Raw genomic sequence first — 23,225 nt, 5'->3', positions numbered from 1 at the left:
CAGTTAATGAAGACTTTGTTATACGCTGTTTAAATAATTTTGACTTAAGAGGAACATGTAAAAGTAAAAAAAAGTTCCAGCATCTGGTATTCATCCCAGGGTAATAAATGAACTTAGTTCTGTAGTTGCCAAACTAATCCTCTGTAATGTTTTGTTGTTTTTACATTTGTGATAGAAAAGCTTTTGGAGGGAGTAATAAGGCATACAATACTGGAATACAGTTCAGCTCACATGACTGTGAGTTTGTGCCAGCATGGCAAACAAAACAAAAAATAAAAACATTTAACAGAATTGTCACTATTTATTTTATGACGAAAGTAGGTTGCAGGTATGGGATTCATTATCCGTAAAACCATTATTCAGAAAGCTCCACAGACTCCATTTTAATCAAATAGTTTATTATGTTTAAAATGATTTCCTTTTTCTCTCTAATAATACAACAAGAACTTGTACTTGATCCCAACTAAGATGTTAAATGTTTAAATGAAATTTTAGTAGACAAGATATGGAGATCCAATTTTTGGAAAGATGATGATCCCTTATCTAGAAAACCCCAGATCGTAAGCATTCTGGATAACATGTCCAAGACTTAAGATATAGCGATCCAAGATCCCTTATCTGGAAAACCCTGTGTCCCAAGAATTCTGGAAAATAGATCTTATAACTGTATTAAAACGATTTTTTTATTATGCTATCAATATGGGATTCCTTTCTTTCTCAACAATTGCTCAAAAGCAGTTGATCTTGTCTCTCTCTGTAGGACACAATGGTTGAGGATGCTTTATCCTGCCTGAGGAAGGCTGCCAAAAAAGTGAGCAGTATCTACACCCAGGCTCTGCTGGCCTACACATTTACTCTGAGTAATGATACTGAACTCAGGGAGATGCTGCTGACTAAACTGGATGAGAAGGCTGTCAGGAAAGGTAAGGTGTGGGTGTCTATGTGAAATCTCTTGCTTCTCTGAAAACAATGGGCTGAAGATAATTTGCCACTGAATGTTGCCCCCCTGTTTCCCACTAGCCCTCTTTTGCTAACATTGTGCTCATCACCAACGTAACTTCAGTGGTTACATCTTGTGGAGTGGGCCAAAATCCTAACAGACTTGGGCACTATCTGTCACCCCCAACTCTGCTCTCATTGTATCTGTGATGGTCATTGGCACTAGTAAATTCCATTTGCTCGTTGGTTGCTATTGGTTAGGCAGAGACAGTACATTGTGACACCATGTGGAGGCAACTACTGTAGGTACACCTCTAAGATGGAATGCCTTGTTGTGGTATGGATCATTTGCAGTGGAATGATTAGGGAGAATAAATCTAAGCCCTATCCAGCTGCGGCCCCTTCACTTTAGGCAGATTCAGAGCCTAGGAGAGAGCTACTCCCTAATACAAATCCTTGTTGGAGCACAGGCTGCTCGTTATATTTATCCTCACTATCTTACTTTCCTAAAGAGTACTATGAAAAGATCTGACCTCATTCATGGGTCCTTGCTCCCTGACTTATCACTAGAGGTACAAGTCAATCTAGGGGAGAACAGCTTTACTGGGCCTTCATATACCTAGGCTCCCTGGAACACATCCAGCAGGGTCAGCACCCAGAGAGGACCACCTCCAACCAAGTAAAAGTGTAGCAGGAAGTGGTCATAAGGCTATGACTAAACCCAATAGGCTGGTTTTGCGTCCAATAAGGGTTAATTATATATTCTGTTGGATCAAGTAACTATTTGATTATAACAGAGAAAAAAATATTTTTTTTAAAAAATTTGAATTATTTGGATAAAATGGGAGTCTATGGGAGATGGCCTTCCCATAATTCTAAGCTTTCTGCATATAGGGTTTCTACACCCAGCTGCAGAAAACACAACCAGCCAATCAGATACTTTGGAAAATAAAAGTTCAGTTCTAATTTGCAACAGCCAACTTTAACAAGGTAATATTAGCGCCAAACCATTATTCGCAAAGACTTTAAACACATGTATGTGGTGTTCCTTGGGCTTTGAAGTCACATAGAAACGGTAAAGATAATTGTGTTGTAAAACCAACAGGTGAATAAAGTCAACACTACTAATGCCAGTTCTGTCCCTAAGCTTCTTTTATTTCTTCAAAATTTGGTTCTGCAAATATTATCCTTTTTATCTTTAGACGGACAAATACACTGGGAGCATAAACCTTCCTCTGAGGCCTCTGACTTTCCATCCTGGTACCAGGCTTCTTCAGCCGAGGTGGAGTTAACCTCCTATGTACTGCTGGCCCTTCTCTCTGGCCCCACCAAGGACCTGGCCAAAGCTTCTGAGACAGTCAACTGGTTGAGCAAGCAGCAAAATCCATATGGGGGATTCTCTTCTACATAGGTATGAAGTGTACCTGTGGGTGAGCCTAACAGTGTGACTTGCTGCCAGTGTACCCAGGACCCTTAGGTTAGAGGCAACTCCCTGAAACTCCCAGCAAAATGAAACATTACCTTAAACCCTTCTAAATCATTGGTTGGAACACAGATCAACCAGATTGAAAATAACTGCAGTCCAGGTGTTGCTTCCAACAAATAATCTTATTAATTGAGCACAGGCGGCCAATTATTGGGTATTGACAGTTCTCAGACTGTAGTACCAATGCACAACATTCTTAGTCAATTGAATGCTTCTAATTAGTGATGGGCTAATCTGACCCTTTTCAACTCACCCACTCGTGGTCAGCTCAGGGACTGGTGGCCTTATCACATTAAGGGTACTGACCCAACTGACCATGCAGCTCAGTAAATAACCTAGTCCTATAATGTTCTATAGCATTTATTCTGCAGTTTTTTTCTCATGGGGAAAAAAACACATGCCAAATTTCTAGTACAGCAGGAGAGCCTGACTCCAACAATGTTGACCATAATGAATGGGCCACCTCTATTAGCATTATTATTTCAGAATTCGCTAATGTTTAATGGACATGTGCTGCTCCTTAAGTTCTCACTTGCACCCCCTCCCCCACACACACACCTAATGGGCACACAGCTTATAGTCAGCTGCAACGGATATAATTACAAACAGATATTCACACAAATAATGAGCCATGTGCAGAATAACATACATAATGTATTTTACTGTAATCTTATTGATATATCTAGTTTAGGAGATAAATTGAATCTGGTCCAAAGTTCCTTAATGCAATTGCCAAACATCCTTCCTTTGCAAGATAATGTGTACTTTATATCTTTCCAGTTTTCCAGTGGACAATCCAGAATTTATGGTTGGAAAGGTCGAGCGCTTACCAGATATTGCTTTGGGATATGATAAATCTGGATAGATTTTAACTTAGCCTGTGTGGGTTGGGGGCATGGCTAAATGTGTCCTTTTATGATTAACTCAATCCACTAAACTATAACCTTCTTCCTCGTCTCACAGGACACGGTTGTAGCTCTAGAGGCTCTTGCTAAGTATGCCGAGGCCACATTCACTGACAAGGGAGATGTAACAGTCACAGTCAGTTCCAAGACTGGATTCCATCAACAGTTCCATGTGGATCACACTAACCGGCTCCTGCTACAGAAATCCTCACTGTCAGATATCCCTGGGGACTACTCTCTGTCAGCTAGTGGGAGCGGCTGTGTGTATGTACAGGTGAGGGGACACTCACCCTCTTACTGTTCCTCAATCTGTTACATTCCCAGTCTGATTCAACCCCTTGTTATTGTCCCACAGACTGTCCTGAGATACAACATTCCCCCACCTAGAAGTGATGCCACCTTCTCAGTACAAGTAGAGACACAACCAATCAAATGTCCGAAGGATCCAATGAAACAGCTGTGCATAGACATTTACATTCAGTGAGTGTTCTCTGTATATTTATTTTGAATACATTCCCAAACTGCACACACAATGTTCCTCTTTTCTTATTTTATGACTTATGTGCAACTAAGGACTTAGCTCTCACGTGTATGTATCTTAAACTGTTCTTTTATGCTGCACTTGCACATTTGCACTTGCAAAAACATCCCAAATTGATACCTCAGGCTACCGAAGATAGTTCTGTCTAGAGCCACTTGCTTAGCTTAGTCTCTTTGAGACTCCTGACATTCCAATGGAATAAAGTCTGCCATTTCCCTAAAATCTCATCAGTTGGGCAGAATGAGTCCCACAAATGTAAACTCTTCTTTGCATCTCTTCTTGCAGATACACAGGGTCACGGGAGAAATCCAACATGGCTCTTGTTGAGGTCAAGCTGCTCTCTGGCTTTATCCCACTGAAGAACTCAGTGAAGAAGGTAAATCACTTTTTTTTTACTTGTAGAACAAAAATATTTCACCTACTTGAAAAAACAGAACCGTAATATCTTGGTTTCTTCTGTGGAAGGGTAGTCAACAGCTTATTTTTTAAATGGTTTGGGTTGAACCGATCAAATGTTATGAGGCTGGAGATCCAGACTCACGAGAGATGTTATAGGACGTGGAGCCATTGAACTTGAAGGTAACATCTAGGGGCAGATTTATCAAAATGTGAATTTAGAGCTTAAGAAATAAAAACTCACCCACATTGTAATCATTCCTATGGGATTTTTAATATTAATAAATATGGTTCTAATCTTATAGGAATGAATAGAACATGGTTCAGTTTTTATTTATTAAGTTCTAAACTCACAATTTGATAAATCTGCCCCTAATGTCATGTTTTTTTTAAGATAAATGTTAGATAATATTTTATGATGTACAATAACAAAAATGGCATCACTAAGCACCTACTATACCTAATAGAATCACTAAGCAATGTTTAAAACAATATATCTTATAGGTTATTTAAGACTTATTATAATAATATATTGGGCACCTCCACATGTCTTTCCTTCGATGGCCTTATGGCAACCCTTAAAACAGGTAGGCTGATAGGGCGTGCTAGGTGGGATAAATAGTGACCTAGCAAAATGGTGTTGGATTGGGTTAGTGGGAATTGCAGTTTAAGGGGAGCCAGAAGTGAGAGGAGTACATATTAAATACGGGAAGTATGATGCCATTACCAAGTGAACAACAGATGATCAAGACATATAGTATAGGGCAGTGATCCCCAACCAGTAGCTCGTGAGTAACATGTTGCTCCCCAACCCCTTGGATGTTGCTCCCAGTGGCCTCAAAGCAGGTGCTTATTTTTGAATTCCGGGCTTGGAGACAAGTTTTGGTTGTATAAAAACCAGGTGTACTGCCAAACAGAGCCTCAATGTAGGTTGACAGTCCTCATAGGGGCTACCAAATGGCCAATCACAGCCCTTATTTGGTACCCCAAGAACATTTTTTATGCTTGTGTTGCTTGTGTTGCTCTCCAAATCCTTTTACTTCTGAATGTTGCTCATGGGTTTAAAAGGTTGGGGATCCCTGGTATAGGGGTAGGTTGGTAGACTTTTAGTAGGTAGGTTTAAGGAGGGGCAGGCCTGGAGCTAGGCTTGGGGGGCAAATGGGCACATGAAGAAGCGGAGGTGTAGCAGTATGAGGTAAAGGCTTATTTAGAGGCTTGGTACTGGGTTGTTCAAGTGATTCCGGTTAATTTAATGTATTGTATGTACCTGTAATGCATCCTTTAGGATCTAGTGATCACACATTGATTTTTATCTCTATTCTATTGTGTTGTGGTTCAAAATAAACTGTGCGCAGTGTTGATAATATAACCTGTGACTCTTCCATCCAAATTTAGTGCTGTGTCTGAGTACTTAGTATGAGTCATGACTTTCAGGTTTTGCAAGAACATCGGTTTGTATCATCATTTATTTCTGTGTGGAATAAACCCAGGTTTGGTTTCCCTTTCACAGCTAGTGAACAGCAATACAATAAAGCGGAGTGAGATCCAATCTGATATAGTGACGTTGTACCTGAATGAGGTGGGTCAACATTCATTTTGGTGTTTCAGAATTATAACCTCCCCGACCTGTGCTGTAAAACACGTCAACTGAAAAAAGTCATCTTTCATTTTATAAGGAACACGTCTGGGTTTCTGGGTTTCTCTTTCTTGTTCTTGTAGTACGTACTGTTATTTGTAATGAAGACAGATTTGGGCTCTGATGCTTTTCTTTCTCCCTTCCCTAATAGTTAGGGCGCGATAGAGTTCATCTCTCCTTTCTGGTAGTCGAAGACATTAAGGTCAAGAACCTGAAGCCGGCCACAGTGAAAGTGTACGATTATTACGAGACAGGTAAGAGGCATTTCTACATCACTAAACTTACAGTACCTTGCATTTTTATCATTTCAATGTAATATTATTTAAGATTATTTTTTATATTTTTATATAAGTAGGCTTTCAGGGTATGGGTTTTCAGATTATGAAGACGTGGGAAAATAACAGTGCGTGTTCTGAAAATGAACTGTGGAAGACGTACTAGCCTTAGTAACACACAGTAACCAATCAGATGTTTCCTTTCATTATAATAACTGCTGTAGTTTCCTGAAACCTAAAAGGTAATTGGTTGCTAGAGGTTATGTGGCCAGGCTAGAATCCCTTTTATTTGTGTGTATCAACAAAGCTCCTTGTGGTCCATAGCTCTTTACTAATATAATGTTCACTAAAAATGTTCATCAGGTTACAATGTTCCATCCAGGCAATCAGTAACTAGGGATGCATCGAATGCACTATTTTGGATTCGGCCGAACCCCCGAATCCTTTGTGAAAGATTCGGCCGAATCCCGAACCGAATCCGAACCCTAATTTTCATATGCAAATTAGGGGTGGGGAGGGTTTTTTTTTCTTACTTCCTTGTTTTGGGACAAAAAGTCACACGATTTCCCTCCCCACCCCTAATTTGCATATGTAAATTAGGATTCGGTTCGGCCAGGGAGAAGGATTCGGCCAAATCCGAATGCTGCTGAAAATGGCCAAATCCTGGCCGAATCCCGAACCGAATCCTGGATTCGGTGCATCCCTATCAGTAACGGAGGAGTAATCAATGATTCATTAGATTTAAATGGGTTGCTATCCTTATATTTTGACAACATACTGTATGTATTAATACTCACTCTTTTATCCATCGGACATGACACACTAAGGTTCTGATGACTAAATTAATTACTACTCTGTTTTTATTCTTCTTCCAGCGGAATATGCAGTTACTGAGTACAACTCCCCCTGCAGCTCTGGTAAGAACATGATACAGATCTGAAGCACTAAGTTCATACATATCCCCCAACAGCTCAACACCCCTCTTGGCTATTCCATGATATTGCACGTTGGCTAAGAAATACTTGTCTCCAGATTTCACCATCAACTGCAACAGAACTCAACAGATAAACCATTGAGAATTTATGGGCAACAAACTGAACTGTGCACTAACGTCTGTTTATATGCAATACCATTTTACCAAAATCTTAACTGACATACACAGAATGAAAGACAAGGGTCAAGTGGACTTCACATTTCAATAGTGTTTAAATACTGGACCACAAACACACACACACGCATATATATATATATATATATATATATATGTGTGTGTGTGTGTTTCTGGTCCAGTAAACCCACAACAACCAATCTCACAATCGTTGGTCAAGTACAGAACTTCATTCTATTTTTTTGGCTTTGCGTTCCTAGAACAAACTTTGTTCATGTTACATAAGGTCTGTTGGGTTCTTTGTGTATTCACCTGCATTTTGTTTCCTAGATGCAGAGACAGGGAACGTAAGTTAAGATGTAGACGAGAATCACTATATCAGAGATCCTGGAAACTTCTACAACTGAACACAAACCAAAGCAGTGATATAGTATTTTACATTAAAATACATTTTGGCATATTCTTTACGGTGTCTCTTTTCCTTTTTTCTTTGACGTTGGGTACGATACAGATTTTAGCTTTTTTGTAGGATCTTATTCTAGGGTAAGGCTATAGTAACGGGTGGCACCATTGCTCTAACTATGAGCTTTACCCCAATAATATTCTCCGGATGAGACCTTAATATCCAGGGGTTGAGCACTTACAACAGTGTGGAGGCAGGGTGTTGTACAACTGTTAATGGGTGCAGTGCACAATAATTGGTTCTTGCAAATGAAACAGGGACGTTATTTATAACATAACAGCATCTACAAAGGAGTTCAATTAGAGATCAACATGAACAACAGTGGATAGACATATACTCACAACATCAATGGTCGATATAAGTCCCCACAGGGACAATAGCATACACAGCATCTGCAAAGGTACACTCAGCTTTTAGCCTTTACCCTAAGTGGAGCGCACTCTAAGACTTAGTCCCTACTGGGCAATTGTTACCTGGGATCATAATCCCACTCACACTCCTCGGGGAGCCTCAGCTGCTTGACTAAATAGCCTAACTATCTGTCACTCCTAGAGTGATCTATGAAAGTGAGTTAGCCTATCCTTACTAGACTTGACCTTGTCTAGGTTCCACGTCACCCTTCTTGCCCGCTCAGGTAAGGGGATTAACAAAATTGACCCTGAGCGCATGTGTGCTCAGCTTTTATATTATAACACAGTGTCATCTAGTGGCTAAACCTTGGATATTTAGGGGTCATTCTTTGACCCAGGAAATGTGGAATTACTCCTTACCTTAGACTAAGGGTCCCCTTTGTGCCCAATACTAAGGGGAATGAAAAGTAAATGGGGATACACTTATCAGTCCCCTACACTAGTATAAATGTATGGGGACTTGCCGAAGGGCTGCCCAACTAATATCTGCCTGACAATAATTGCCTGGTTTAGAAAATCCTCGGTCTTGGTAGGTCTCCCTAAGCCTTCATTATGATCTAGTCATTGATTGAGGGCCTATCAACTGGATCATCCTAATTTGACCCTCACATTCATCACATTGATGGCTAAATCAATTAAATCTGCTGGTGTAGAATCGAATGTATGCCCAGCATAGTACCAACATCTTCCAACAGTATTATATCCCTCTTACAAAACTTATTCTGGTTGCATGAGCAGTGTACTAAACCTTGTGATACAGGTATGGGGTCTATTTTTTCTGAAACCCTTTATCCTGCATGCTCCAAATTACGGAAAGCCCATCTCTTATAGACTCCATTATAATCAAATAAATGTATTTCCTTGTTCATTACCTTGTACTTGATCCCAACGAAGATATAATAAATCCCCTTTGGGTGCAAAACAATCCTATTAGGTTTGTTTTTTTTTGTAGAGACCCTGAGGGTTAGAAATTTCTCCAGGTAATTTGGTTTAGCTATGGTTTGCCCACTAGGTGGCAGCATATGATAGCATAAATAGGTATAGCCCCATGTGCTCACGATTTTTCCTGGGACCTCACCTGTCTGGGGGTTGCTAGAGGCCCAGGGCTCCAGTTGTGTTAAGTTTAGATAAGGTTAGCTAGTGAGTTTTGTTATAGTTGCTCTCGAAGCAAGAGGAAGGCTCAGGGAAGATAGCGATCAGTCCTTTGCTCCAACAAGGAGAAATAGTGGGGTTAGAACCCTATGGCGTGTCAAAAACTAGTGCAGTGAAACACTTGTGCAGGGATGTGAGTGGGGGGGAGTTTAGGACTAGGTAGGTGCCAATATACAAGACCCCAGGCTGAAGATCCTTATGCATAGGGTTCTATTTTCAGGGAGGAGTTGCCTTAGGAGTGTGGTAACCTATATCTTGTTTTTGTTCACTTCTGGAACTGCTACTATTGTATTGAATAGTATCAAAGTTCCTGTAAATTCCTTTATTTGAAGTGTTTATTGTTAATAAACCTGTTATTTGCTGCAAGGGATCCTTCTGTGACCTGGATCATTTAACAAAAAAAAGAGCATCCAAGGTACTGGGAGTTGCTTCGGTACAAGTGGGTCAATAGCACAATAACAAAAAGCGATAGTCCTGGTCGCACACTATAATTGTCACACCTAAAGTACATGTAACACCTATTTGACTGTATTGCACACAAATAGTTAAAGAGATCCGGCTAAGGTATGAGCATGGGTTACATGCGACCTACACTTCAGGGCAGTGCCTTCACCAAGTGGAAGCTTTCCCTTTAAGAGGTAGTAGAACTACACAACAAAGGCAGGTTAAGTGCTATAAAAGATAAATGGACGCCAAGAGGTTCTTTATGCAAACAAGAGAGGTGGTTTATTATGCCAGAGGCAAATGACATAAGGTTTACTCACAAGCACTTGCAGGATACAGCAGATGGAATCACAGTGGACAGAGTAATGATCACAGCCAGGCAGATGTAACTCCTTAAGGTATCATCAGCAGATAGGTGTACATCAATTCTCTTTTAACCGATGTTGCCAGTGAGGGGATCGGGATCGATCAGGTAGGGTACAGGTAGTCCTTTGCTAACCTAGATGCCTATCAACTGAGTTCTCTGCTCTAAAGGCAAACAGGCCTTGTGGGAAAGCTACTTCCTTCTACAAATCCTTGTTGGAGCAACAACTGCTCTTACTGCTAAACCTCTCTGTCTCACTCTCCTAGAGAGTCTATTACAGGTCTGCTCTAACGATAGTTAACCTCGTTCACGGGGTTGCCTGGTTCCCAACTTAAGCACCAAAGGTACAGGTCCCTTTGGGGTAGATGGCTTTACTGGGGCCTTGGTGATCCCAGGCTCAATGGGAACACCTAGCTGCACAGACACCAGGAGCCAAAGAGGAAGAGGCCACTCTGTGCACAGCACTATATAGCAGTGTGGCAGGAAGTGGTATTACACTCTTTGTCCAATAGATGAGGTGGTTACACTTAAACTGTTGCAAGGGCTTTGCCCAATAACAAAGGATTAGAGAACTACATAGGAAGGTAGGGGATTAACTCTATAGGGATAGGATATCCTATAGATCCTTACATACAAAGATAAAACAGATACAGATATAAATGGCACGATAAAAGACTGATTAGTAATAAATACAAATTCTTATTACATGGCAGCTCAGTAACCACTCCAGACAGACAAATATCTTTTTCAGCTTCATGATTTGCATCAACCCCCAAGCTTAGCATCTCAAAAGCAGCTTGAGCCCACTGAGCATGTGCAGTACCACTGACACCCCTAAAATTATCAACCTTTCATTTAATTTAAATCAGTTAAATTAGTTCAGGCCGAGGGTCAGGTGGGAGACAAACGAAACAGGAACAGGCCAAAGGTCGGGGCAGGCAAAGGACTTGCAGAGTCAGTTAACGGGCTGAGGTCAAAACCAGGAGATCAAATTCCAGAGGGAACAGGATTACCTGATAGGAACTGGATAAGGATCAGGGTCAGGAACAAGTAGGGTTGCCACCTGTCCCGATTTTACCTGGACAGCCTGGTTTTTGAAAGGGCTGCCTGGGTGAAAATTAGGAAATCCGGACAGGACAATGAAGTGAATGACATGGGGATCAGCCAATCGCTGATCTCCATGTCATTGGCCTGCCCCCTTCATCACCCAACCCTGCCCCTATGTCATCTGCTCCGCCCCCACATCACACAGCATGCCCCCCTATGTCACCTTCCTGCCCCCTGCCCATTTTCCCCAAACAAAAAAGGTGGCAACCCAAGGAACAAGTGCAAGATCGTCAAGACACAACTTGGGGCAAATTCACTAAGCGCCGAACGCTAGTGTGAATTCCCCAGCATTGGGCATTTTTGTTACTTTGCTGATTCACTAATGAACGCTGGTGTAACTTCGCTAGTGTTACTTCGCACCCTTACGCCTGGCGAATTTGCGCAACGGACGTAACTACGCTAATTCACTAACATGCGCATTATTCTGAAAGCTACCTTTTACGCCAGACTTCCTTCGCCACCTCAGACCAGACGAAGCGCAATAGAGTAGATAGGGATTGCTTCAAAAAAAGTGAAAAAATTTTCTAAGTCCCAAAAAACGCTGGCGTGTTTTCTTTATTATGGGTGATAGGCTGAAAAAGATCGAAAAAATTTTTGGGGCTCCCCTCCTTCCCCCCTACATTTCCTAACTCATGGCAACTTAACTATACAGTGGGCACATGTGTAGGGCAAAAAAAAAAAATGATTTGCTGTTTTGAAGGTTTCCCAGGCATTTGTAGTGCTGCTACATATTCCTCCATTGTAACTTCAATTTGGCGCCGTATGCAAATTAACCATCGCTATCATAACTTCGCTTTGCTTGGCGAATTAACGCTAGCGCAACTTCGCAACTTTACGCAACCCCTGAGTGCAACTTCGGATTTTAGTGAATTTGCGGAGCGCTAGCGAAAATACGCCTGCCGAAGTGCGGCGCAACTACGAATCTTAGTGAATGTCCCACAAAGTTTGGAGTTGACAGGAAGACCAATAATCCAGCAAGAGGGAGACTGGGAAGTAGTTTTAAATAGCCTTTTAACAATCTATTCCCACAGCTGGATTAAGGGTGTGGATCATGGAAGATGGAGGCAGTGTCACAAAATATATTATTATTTAAGGCTGGGTTTTATTATAAAAACAGATTCTCAATCATATATTTCTCTCTCCTAAATGTCAATGCTACTGAAGATACTGCTAGTGAGCAGCTATCACTGGGCTCTGTTTCATGCTGGGATTACTGGGATTACTGGGATTACGCAATATATTGGCGCTCTATAAATACATGTTAACAATAATAATACTATTATTAAGTCTCATTGCTTAGGTATATCTTCCACAATGCTTCACTATTTGCTAAATTAAGGGTTTTTTTGTGGGTTAATCACCCCAGAAAACCCCATTTCAGTTAGTCCAGAAGTCCTGTTTTTCCATTGACCTGGGACATATTCCTGAGGGACATTGGATACAGACTCAGACTATTCTGAAACCATTTCAACCTCTTATTAATACTCTCATACAGTTCATTTTCACACACTCCGCACTTGTTTATTAGGGTTTGAGTGATTATTTTGGTGGCTTAATGAACATGTAGATAGTGAATTCATAACATGCCAGTCTCTAAGCTTTGAGAAATCACTAGGAAGTTCCATGACCAAACTGAATGGTTCAAGACCATCAATCTCAACACACAGAGTAACTTGTCTCCTTATCTCAGCAGCTTTATTTTCTTGGTACATTCCCAGCAGTTCTGTTTCCAATGCTTTCTGGTTTATCCAGGCTGATTGGAGTTGCATAGATACTCACTGGACCTAAGCCTAAAACAACCGTGTTTACTTTGGCAAAACTATTGCTCATAACCCACCCCCAGTGCAGACTTTGAGTTGATCAGTAGAACAAATATTTGACATCTCATGGTCAGTGTAGCAGCCTGGGAGTGATTTTGAGGAAAGTTGGGCTGTAGATGGGTTAGATATTTAAACTGAATGGCACTGAGTCCCATGGCACAGACAGACTGAGGACACACAAGATGTTGCTGCTCAGGGCCCTGTGTTTGGGGCTGGTCCTACTGCAGCTCTCTGGGACACTGGAGGCAAAGCTGTGAGTATTTTTATAGAGGTGATTTTGATGCTTGTTAGATGAGTTCCAAAAATGTTAATATTTATAATATGGTGTAAGGCAAAGGTTCCCTAATTATAGGACTGGGCACCAATCATTGGTCCAAAGCAGTGAAGAAGACCCAGCTCTGGAGTTGGTCACATTTCTGTTGTCTTTGATTTCCTTGAATTTATAGAAGGTGGTTGTTAAGGCTGTAATTCTTTTAGGTCAATACCTGTATTATGAACTTAAGAGAGGTCTGACTTACTGTGGGGTTTGAACCCAAGAAAAACTCCTCTAATAATCAGCTATATTGGCATTTCAACTTACAGTACATGAGCTGCCCACCTAACCATGTCACTACTGGTAATAGGCTTCAAATATATGGCACAGGGGCATTACTTTCATTAGTTGTGTAAGAGTAATACAACATAAGTGTAGATTTAGTGTGGTACAGGAGAGGGATCTATCTGGAATGCTTAGGACCTGGGGTTTTTCCATAATACTTTCAGGAAAATAAAAAATTGTTTTGAAGGAACTGAAGAAGACACTTGGAGGAGTGGTGGAATGTTTTCAAGATAAACTCTAATGGGCAGATTTATCAAGGGTCGAAGTGAAAATTCAAATTTGGAATTTTGAAATTTGAATCTTCAAATTTGAAATTTTTTATGGCCAAAACTGTTAAATTTGACTAGGGAATTGTTAAAGCTAGATTCGAGTTTTTAAAAAAAAATTTTTTTTTAAATTGATCATACAATGGCCCTTTAAGAACTCAAATTCGACTATTCGCCACCTAAAACCTGCCGATTTCCTGTTTTAGCCTATGGAAGACGTCCTGGGATCAATTTGGAGTTGTTTGCAGCCTTCCTGACATTTGAGGTTTTTTTTTTTTTAGAAAAAACTCAAATCGAGTTTTAAGAATCTAATCAAATTCAATTCGAATTTGATTTGAATTTTCGGGTTGATCCTATTCACCTGAGTTTAAAAAATTCGAATTCAATAATAAATTGTGAGTTAATGGAAGTTTAACAAATTCGACCCTTGACAAATCTGCCCCTAAAAGTCCAATTGCCTTTTGACTTAAAGGAGAACTAAAGCCTAACTAAAGAAGTAGCTAGAAATGTTGTACATGATGTTTATACAATGACACTTTCCAAGATGGTGACCACCTGTAACAAGTTTGAAGTCCTGGATCATTGCTGTTATTGACAAGCTAAAATTTAGGCTGGTGCAATAAGGTCTGTCTATAAAATATGGCATTTTTAGCCATATTCACTTTTAGGCTTTGGTTCCCTTTTAATACTACTAGATACTGTATATTTTGACCTGGATGAATGAGAATCTTCATATGCGTCATTTGATTGTTTCAGCAAGTAGTGTTTCCTCTAAATGGAACATTATTAGGAAGAAGGTGAGAAATTCCCGAAGCCTTTGGTGATGAAGGAAAGGGAAATATATGTATTTTTGGGGGTCCACATAATACTAGATACAACTGTAACAGATGATGAGGGGCTTATTGGTACAGGCAGTTACATTTCTAAACTGGGATCCTATGGGATTCGTTTTGTTGCATGGGATCATAGAAAGTGTCCTAGGATACTGGTTCCAAAACAAGCATACTTTAAACGTTTTATTTACTAACCCAAAGTTTGGAATCCATCTTTGAAAACCAGTCACCTTGGAGATCTTAAGAAATCAGATGGAATGGCCAGTGCTCCATCTGTATATGAAGGCTGGTTGAGTAGAAAGCCCTGAGTAGTGCAATTGAGATGACAATTAATTGTTTTCCTTAAAGACATTATGCAGTGATCTTCCCCTCGGAGATGGTCACCCCCAATTCTGAACAAGCCTGTGTGTATCTCAGCGGAGTGGAGGGAGACAGCAGGATACTGGTTACCTTGAACATGGCCAACAGTAACACAACGGTGATAGAGAAGAACCTCCAACAGGAATCCCTCTTCAGCTGTTTTACATTTGAGGTACCCATCATCACAGCTGTTATGTAAATTGTGCTTTATTTACAAAAACAGGTTTCAAGGCACATAGTATATGTATAGTATAATATTATGTATAGCAAAGGTAAAAAGTGAATATTGATGCCATGCTTGTTGGCTGTCAATGTGTTCAAGCAACTCAGGAAGAATTTTAGCAGTACCAACTCTGAACTAACATGGTGGTCAGCCTTGTTAATGTGCTTATAGTGGTTTTGGTAAATTGCTACATGTTTGTGTGCCCATCTGTCATTACAATCCCAATAATTTAAGTTCTCCAAAAGATGTCCTTCTAGTAAATTACTATGCCTTTTATTGGTGCCTTAGAATTTACGGTATGTCAGGGCAGTCAACAGAGGGGGACTTGGTCCTTGCATTCCTATGTCTATAAAGAGGTTGCAGAGGTCTCCTTCTTTAATGGGACCCCTGAGGTCCAAATTGGTTTCTGATGAAGACATTGATATCTTTAATGCTTTATATATTTTTACTCAAAGAGAGCAAACATTTAGCAGTGCCTTGTAAGACATATTACTCTACCTTAAGGCCCTGCCTACACAATAAAAACTCAACTCTGTTGGATGTCACCAAAGAAACTAACCCCACAATTCCTCCATAGTAGTGAACAGGACTCCTCATTGTAGATACCCCTTCTATATCTCATAGTGCATGCTTTAATAAGCCTTCATTGTCTGGATACTTTTCCCTGGTGTCCACTAATGTGAACTTAGGGTCCTGGTTTCTCTTTACTGGTGCATCCTCCATCAGGCTCTCCAGCAGCATCTATCCAACTTCTGGAGTGGTGACCAAAAAGAAAAATGGCTGCTGCCAGTCCATATCTCCTCCACAAATACTAAGTTTCAGTGGCATAGCTATAAGACAATGAGCCCCACATCAAGGTCATTAAGGGGCTCCCCAAAGTTCAGGAATGAGACTTTTGTCATTAAATCAGCCAGTGCCCCATTCAGCACCATCTACCTTAGGGGCCTCATAGCAGTTGTAGTTTATTCTTCCTATATAGTTACTCAGTTACTTAGTTACTGTTTGTGTTTCCCTGGTATATTCTCTTCATTTGATTAGGCGGGTTCAGGTTTATCTACAACTACAGTATATATCTGGCACATTTGAGGAAGTTTTCTCATCTTGATTTTTTCACAATGGAAAAAATTCACTGGTTTTCCCTGGTTGGGTCACACTTCTACCCTTGTCCTGTCAATAAGAAATAGAAATATGTAATTATGACACAGTATAATTCTAAACTATCAAAAAATCAGTAGTTTAACCATTAGATTACAAAGGACCCAGAAATGATAAGTTAAGCTGGCCATAGACACAAAGATCTGATCGTACAAATCATCGTACAATCGGACTTTCCCATCTCCCGACCGGCCACTAACCATTCCGATCAAATAAAATAGAAAAGAACAGATCAGCCAATGTTCTGCCCCTGACAGCAATCGTACGAAAGTTATGTCCGACCAAAGATAGTGACAGTCTCCCACTTATATAGTCAGATCGGCAAATACATGCGGAGATTTTACCCGCAGCCGACAGAAATCTTTTAACCTGTCCGATCGACCAAACGACCGATCTCAGCCGGACGAAAAATGTTGGGACTCTCCACACACAGTCCGAAAATCGTACGAATACTCGATTCGTATGATCAGATCTTTGCGTCTATGGCCAACTTAACATAGTAACATAGTAACAAAGTAAGTTTGGTTGAGAAAAGACACACATCCATTTAGTTCAACCTTTTAACTTTTTTAACCTGCCTAACTGCCAGTTGATACAGAGGAAAGCAAAAAAACCCACCTGTATGGCATATTCTAGATGGGGGCCATACCATGGCTCTATAAAGTAGAAGAATGACCCCCTCCTCCCGTGACTCTATGCCCCTTTTAATACAAGTCAAGACCTTATTTGCCCTTGATGCTGGTGACTGGCATTGCTTGTTACAGCCAAGTTTATCATCTACAAGGACTCCAAGGTCCTTTTCCATAAAGGATTTGCCTAGTTAAGTCTCATTAAGGGTATAAGTGGATATTTGTACATCCCAGGTGCAGGACTTTACATTTATCAACATTGAATCTCATTTGCCACTTACATGTAGCCAGGGCCGGACTGGGAGAAAAAAGCAGCCCTGGCAAAAAAAATTAAAGCAGCCCACTTCAGGTATTGGATTGGTTATCTGGAAACCCATTTTTCAGAAAACTCCAAATTAGGAAAGGCCATCTCCCATAGACTCCATTATATGCAAACAATCCAAATGTTTAAAATTGATTTCATTTTCTCTGTAATAATAAAACAGTAGTTTTAGCCAAACTAATACATAATAAGTCTTTATTGGGAGCAAATTTTTTTTTAATCCGTTCCTTGGAGACAATTATACAGGGGAATATTAGATAAAAACCTGTCAACAGATGCCCAAAGCCTGCCATGTCCTGCATAGAAAACTGGCCAGATATGGGATGAGTGTGACGTAGTTGTTCAGCTTAAATATATTGCAATATATGGACAAAAAATCCCTGTTTTGTTTAAAGGATAAGGCATTTTTAGTAGCTTAAGGCACAAAATGTTTCAATGTCCTTAATATATTGATAATGGGCTGAGTGCAGAGGACTCTTGCATAGAAAACTACACATAGATAGCTAGAATCTCAGCTGTCATAAAGCAGGGCAAGACTGCTGTGAATAATTAAACTGTGCAGTGATAGTATCAGTATGATGACATAACACAGTTATGACAAGTATCCCAAATGGGATAAATAAATCTGCATTAAAATGTATCCAAACAGGATTTTCATAAAGATCTATTTAACACACCTTAATATTACTATAACTATTTACAGCAGCATGATCTTGGGCTATTCCATGTGGGATTGTGCTGAGAAGCTAGATTTATGCTGGCAGATTAGAACAGATTGTAAAATTAAACTCCAAATTTTTTTAACAGCAAAGTAGTTGTTCTTACCTGCCCTTTCTCTGTACAGTTGGGGGGGGGGCAAGGGGGGAAATGCAGAACAGCAGCAGAAAATTCCATCCCTCCCTTCATCAGCAGGAACTAATGGGGCGTTTCAAAAGCACTGCAAACGTGCTAATGTTTTCCCTGTGCAGGTCTTCAGTTTCCGGCTCACTTCTGCTGCACGCCCTCTAGTGGTAGAAAATTTTAGTGCGGGTCCTGCTAAATTAAATTTCTGCACGCGCTGCACACATGCGGGGACTCTCTTCATCTGAGCGCAATGGCCCTGCGCACAAGAGCACACTGTCCGTGCGGCCCAATTCCCATACAGAGGCAGCGGCCCAACGGGCATTTGCCCGTATTCACAAATGGCCAGTCCGGGCCTGCATGTAGCTGCCCAGATTGCCAGTTTGTCAAGATCCTACTGCAAGTGCCACATCTTGGGTGGAATTTATTGGGCTGCATAGATTTGTGTCATCTGCAAACACTGATACATTACTTACAACACCCTCCTCTAAGTCATAAATGAACAAGTTAAATAAAAGTGGCCCCAATACTGAGCCCTGAGGGACCCCACTAAGAACCTTACTCCAAGTAGAGAATGTCCCATTAACAACCACCCTCTGTACCTGATCCTGTAGCCAGTTTCTTATCCATGTGCAAACGACTTCATTAAGCCCAACAGACCTTAGTTTAGAAAGAAGTCATTTGCGGGGGCACGGTATCAAATGTTTTGGCAAAATCCAAATAGATCACATCTACTGCCCCCCCCCCCACTGTCCCATTCAGGTGCCTCCGCCCTCTGAAGGGAATGAAGAAGTGGCCACCATGGAAATTCTTATTGAGAGCTCAGGGGAGTCCATAAGCGAAAGCAGCAAAGTTCTTGTGAAGAGAAGAACCAACACTTTCATCCAGACAGACAAAGCTGTATATGAACCAGGGGACACAGGTAATATTGACACAGGCTGAAATTTTAATTACATAGTTAGTTAGTTAAATCGGGTTGAAAAAAGGACAAAGTCCATCAAGTTCAAACCCTCCAAATGAAAACCCAGCCCCATACACACACCCCTCCCTACTGTCACATAAATGATATATACCCATATCTATACTAACTATAGAGTTTAGTATCACAATAGCCTTTGTATTATGTCTGTCCAAGAAATCATCCAAGTCCCTCTTATAGTCATTAACTGAATCATCACCCGGCAGTGCATTCCCCAACCTCACTGTCCTCACTGTGATGAACCCCCTACTCTGTTCCTTTAAATGAAACTTCTTTTCCTCTAGTCTGAAGGGGAGGCCTCTGGTACGTGATTCTCTTTATGGGTAAAAAGGTCCCCTGCTATTTGTCTATAATGTCCTCTAATGTACTTGTAAAGTCTAATCATGTCCCCTCACAAGCGCCTTTTTTCCCCCAGAGAAAACAACCCCAACCTTGTCAGTCTCCCCTCATAATTTAACTCTTCCCTCCCTCTAACCAGTTTAGTTGCACTTAGTCTCTGCACTCTCTCCAGCTCATTTATATCCCTCTTAAGGACTGGAGTCCAAAACTGCCCCCATACTCCAGATGAGGCCTCACCAGGGACCTATAAAGAGACATAATTATGTTTCATCCCTTGAGTTAATGCCCTTTTTTATACAAGAACTTTATTTGCTTTAGTAGCCACAGAATGACACTGCCCAGAATTAGACAACGTGTTATCTACAAAGACCCCAAGATCCTTCTCTGGCATTTGACAATCTATATAGTCACTAAATTGAACCCAACACAGCCAATCAGAACTTCCAAACCCTTTACAAAACATGGGTCCAAACACTAGCCGGAGAAACTAAATAGACATGTTAACTTTGGCGCAGAGACAGAAACAGCAGATAAATAAGTTAAAGAAGTTAAATGTTCTCTGCTTCTGTGGTAAATCTGAGATATTAGGTCTCCCTAGGCACGTGCCTACTCTGCCTACCCCTAGTTCCGGCCCTGGTTTATTGTGTCCACAGCCTTATGCCTTTCGTGTCATAAACACTTAATCATATGGTCGATGCTAAACTCTTCACTTTGAACTATTTGCCTAGTGAAAGTTTGCCTTCATTGAGTGCCTCCTCCAAAAGGTTTTTCGGTTCTTTGCTTCTGAGCAAATAATGGCCGAACTAAGTGGAGTAATTCCCATGGACTTTTTGCTTTTCTCCACAGTACGATTTAGAGTTGTCTCTCTTAAAGAAAATCTACAACCGGGAGAGAAAGAGGTAAGTGGAGACTAAACAAGCATTCAATTAGGGCAAGTGAAGCAATAGCAGAGGGCTCCGGGCATAGTGGGAATCAGAGCCAGTGGCATCACTTCTGGCATTCAGAGTGAAATTGAACTGTGCATCCAATTCTTTAGGCACAAGTCTAAAGAAAAAATGGAATTGTTACTTACGTCAGAAGGTGCTCCTTGTACTTATCGTATAGTTGCACTCAGTGGTACTTGTCCATGCAGTGCACCCATTGACCCAGGGGAACCCTGGAGCTACTGCCACCTCCGAAGGTGACCAACTCCTATTCTGATTATCCTCTGGAAGATTCACCTTCAAAAAAGCAAGCGGAACTGCAGTAAACAAAAGCAACATGTTCTATTATCAACAACAACCCATCGGTTTGCAGCCACCTATCAGATGTTTGCTTTCACTTCTTTATCTCTACCAGCCCTATAAATGCAAACAACTGATTGGTCACTGTGGATTATAGTCTTCTATATATAATCATATTATATATATGGGAATATATTTCTCAAGTTGTATCCTCTCTTTGTTTCTTACAGATTCCAGTCATCCAAATACAGGTACGTGGAATATTCAGAAACATGAAGATCCATTATTAAAATGTTATCTGACATTTAGAGCCTAGTGTCTAATTCCAACCCTTTGGACGTATCTTAAATAGTGGGGTGTCACTTTTTGATATGAACGAGATGGTGGTGAAAGTGGATCATGTTGTAAAAGTTTGCCCTTGGCCTAATAAACCCAAGACAACCAATTGAATGACTGTAGTATATTATTTGTTGATTGGTTGCTACAGGTTATACAACCTGATGCAAATTTTGTAACTTTTTATTACATTGCCCCTTGTATAATGTTCTGTTCCTTTCAGGATCCAAAAAAGAACCCTATTGCCCAGTGGCTGAATGTGACTCTCAAACAGGGAATCGCTGAGCTCTCACTTCCACTCTCCTCCAAACCTTTCTTTGGTTATTATTTTATTCATGTGGGGGGCACTAAGCACTCCTTTAGTCTGGATGAATATGGTAAGAAAGTGGTTGCCCTTTTCTCCAGCCAAATATAGTTTCTTTGTTTTGATTTTTTATTTTTGTTTATGTAATTATGACAGCGCTTTCTAGATTCGAAGTCACCTTCCAGTTCCCCAAGGCCGTTCTTTATAACATTGAACGATTCCAGCTTAAAACATGCGGCAGGTGAGTCATTTCTACATTGATCTGCATTAAATTCACTGGTAAAGTCATCAGCAATTTTTCAGCAACACAACCTCTCTACCCCTCATTTCATTGGCTGGGCCTTTGGGCGTCACATAAGGAACTAAGCAATATTTTTTCTGCAGAACTTGATGCCACATCCAATATGTTGTATTTTTTGGTCAGTAGAAGGAGAACGGTGAAGGACAAAGGACAAAGGAAAGAGAGAGTAAGGAAGAAGCAAGAGTAGTATAGAGACACTTGGGGGCCTATTTACTAACATTCACATTCTTTTTTTCAGGAATCATATATTTTCTCTAAAACATTGCACAGAAAATCTAAATATTCAAGATAGTTTAAAAACCACAAAAAACTTTAATACAAAACTTCTCCAAGTAAAACCAGTTGAGGTCCTATAGAAGTCAACTGGGAGCTGTCCTGATCCTATTGTACTTTTTTTTTTTTTTTAAACATTCAGACTTTTATCGGTTTTCTAATAGTTTTTCTGAATTGTCTGAAAAATTAAAATTTTTAGAGATTTTAAGGATATTCCATTTTTCTTTTAGATCATTCAGCACTTTTTTCTGTTCGTACTTTCTATACAGATAGGGGACTTGTTATCCAGAATGCTCAGGACCTGGGGTTTTCTGGATAAGGAATCTTTCCACAATATGGATCTTTATACCTTAACCCAACAGACTAATATTTGCTTCCAATATGGATTCATTATATCTTAGTTGGTATCAAGTAAACGCTAATGTTTTATTATTATAGAGAAATACAATTTTTCAAACGTTGGATTATTGAATAAAATGGAGTTTATGGGAAATAGCCTTTCTGTAATTTGGAGCATTCTGGACAAAGGTTTCCAGATCACAGATCTGATCTTTAAATAGCTTTCATGGCATTCGTGGGTTTAGAGGAATAGATTAATTGTGGTTTCAAAAAGCTCTACTACCACTAAAATGTGAGCTCTAATAAATAGACCTATTAGTAGGCAACATAGTTGAGAGATAATGAGACTAGAGAAGGATATTTGTAGAGGGCACTGTTGGATTGGCCCATCTGGATACCAGGAAAATTCCCGGTCGGCCCAGGTATCAGTAGTGTCAGGGAGCCGGGATGCTCCCACCAGGGAGGTTGTCAGGATCAAGGAGGAAGCCCACAAAGGGAACAAGGTCGCAGTGTCCAAAAGGGTTAAACAGAAGGCTTATCAGAGTTTAGGCAAGAGTTCAAGGGCAGGCAGAATAATAAGCAAAGTCCAAAGTCCAGGCAAGAGGTCAGGCAACAATCAGGAACAAGATATAGTCTCAAAATAGTGCACAGGAAACCCAGGAAACACACAGTAATGATTCCTATACTTGGGCGCCATTCTGGCGTCTTGGTAGTGTTTTTATATTTGAATTTGGCGCCATAGTGACGTCATTGGCATCCTTGCGCCGAGGTCGACGCGCTGACGTCATCGCGCCAGCGCCGCTACCCACGTGGCGGCCATGGGTGCCGCCATTTTGGGAGCGACGCCGGCAGGGGAGGA

General features: G+C 40.6%; 2 protein-coding genes across 2 annotated transcripts in view; both read left to right on the top strand.

The window, feature by feature from the left end:
• The first annotated feature begins 766 nt into the window (after window positions 1–766).
• On the top strand, window positions 767–7,724 carry LOC108696028 (alpha-2-macroglobulin-like). Its single transcript, XM_041570028.1, has 9 exons — window positions 767–923; window positions 2,142–2,239; window positions 3,389–3,604; window positions 3,686–3,810; window positions 4,157–4,247; window positions 5,778–5,846; window positions 6,055–6,157; window positions 7,054–7,095; window positions 7,617–7,724. Exons 1-9 carry the CDS (start codon window positions 767–769, stop codon window positions 7,640–7,642), a joined length of 927 nt encoding a protein of 308 aa, XP_041425962.1. The 3' UTR covers window positions 7,643–7,724.
• Window positions 7,725–13,136: 5,412 nt separating this feature from the next.
• The window catches only part of LOC108696027 (alpha-2-macroglobulin-like protein 1), a 36,771-nt gene continuing 26,682 nt past the window's right edge, over window positions 13,137–23,225 (top strand). The window contains exons 1-7 of the mRNA XM_041570160.1: window positions 13,137–13,299; window positions 15,092–15,275; window positions 19,035–19,194; window positions 20,437–20,489; window positions 21,044–21,064; window positions 21,373–21,526; window positions 21,610–21,694. Coding sequence (XP_041426094.1) covers window positions 13,229–13,299; window positions 15,092–15,275; window positions 19,035–19,194; window positions 20,437–20,489; window positions 21,044–21,064; window positions 21,373–21,526; window positions 21,610–21,694 — 728 coding nt within the window. The 5' untranslated portion in view covers window positions 13,137–13,228. The remainder of the gene's footprint in view (window positions 13,300–15,091; window positions 15,276–19,034; window positions 19,195–20,436; window positions 20,490–21,043; window positions 21,065–21,372; window positions 21,527–21,609; window positions 21,695–23,225) is intronic.

Source organism: Xenopus laevis, chromosome 7L (assembly GCF_017654675.1).
Source record: "Xenopus laevis strain J_2021 chromosome 7L, Xenopus_laevis_v10.1, whole genome shotgun sequence".
Lineage (NCBI taxonomy): Eukaryota > Metazoa > Chordata > Amphibia > Anura > Pipidae > Xenopus > Xenopus laevis.
This window is presented reverse-complemented; position numbering and strand designations above follow the sequence as displayed.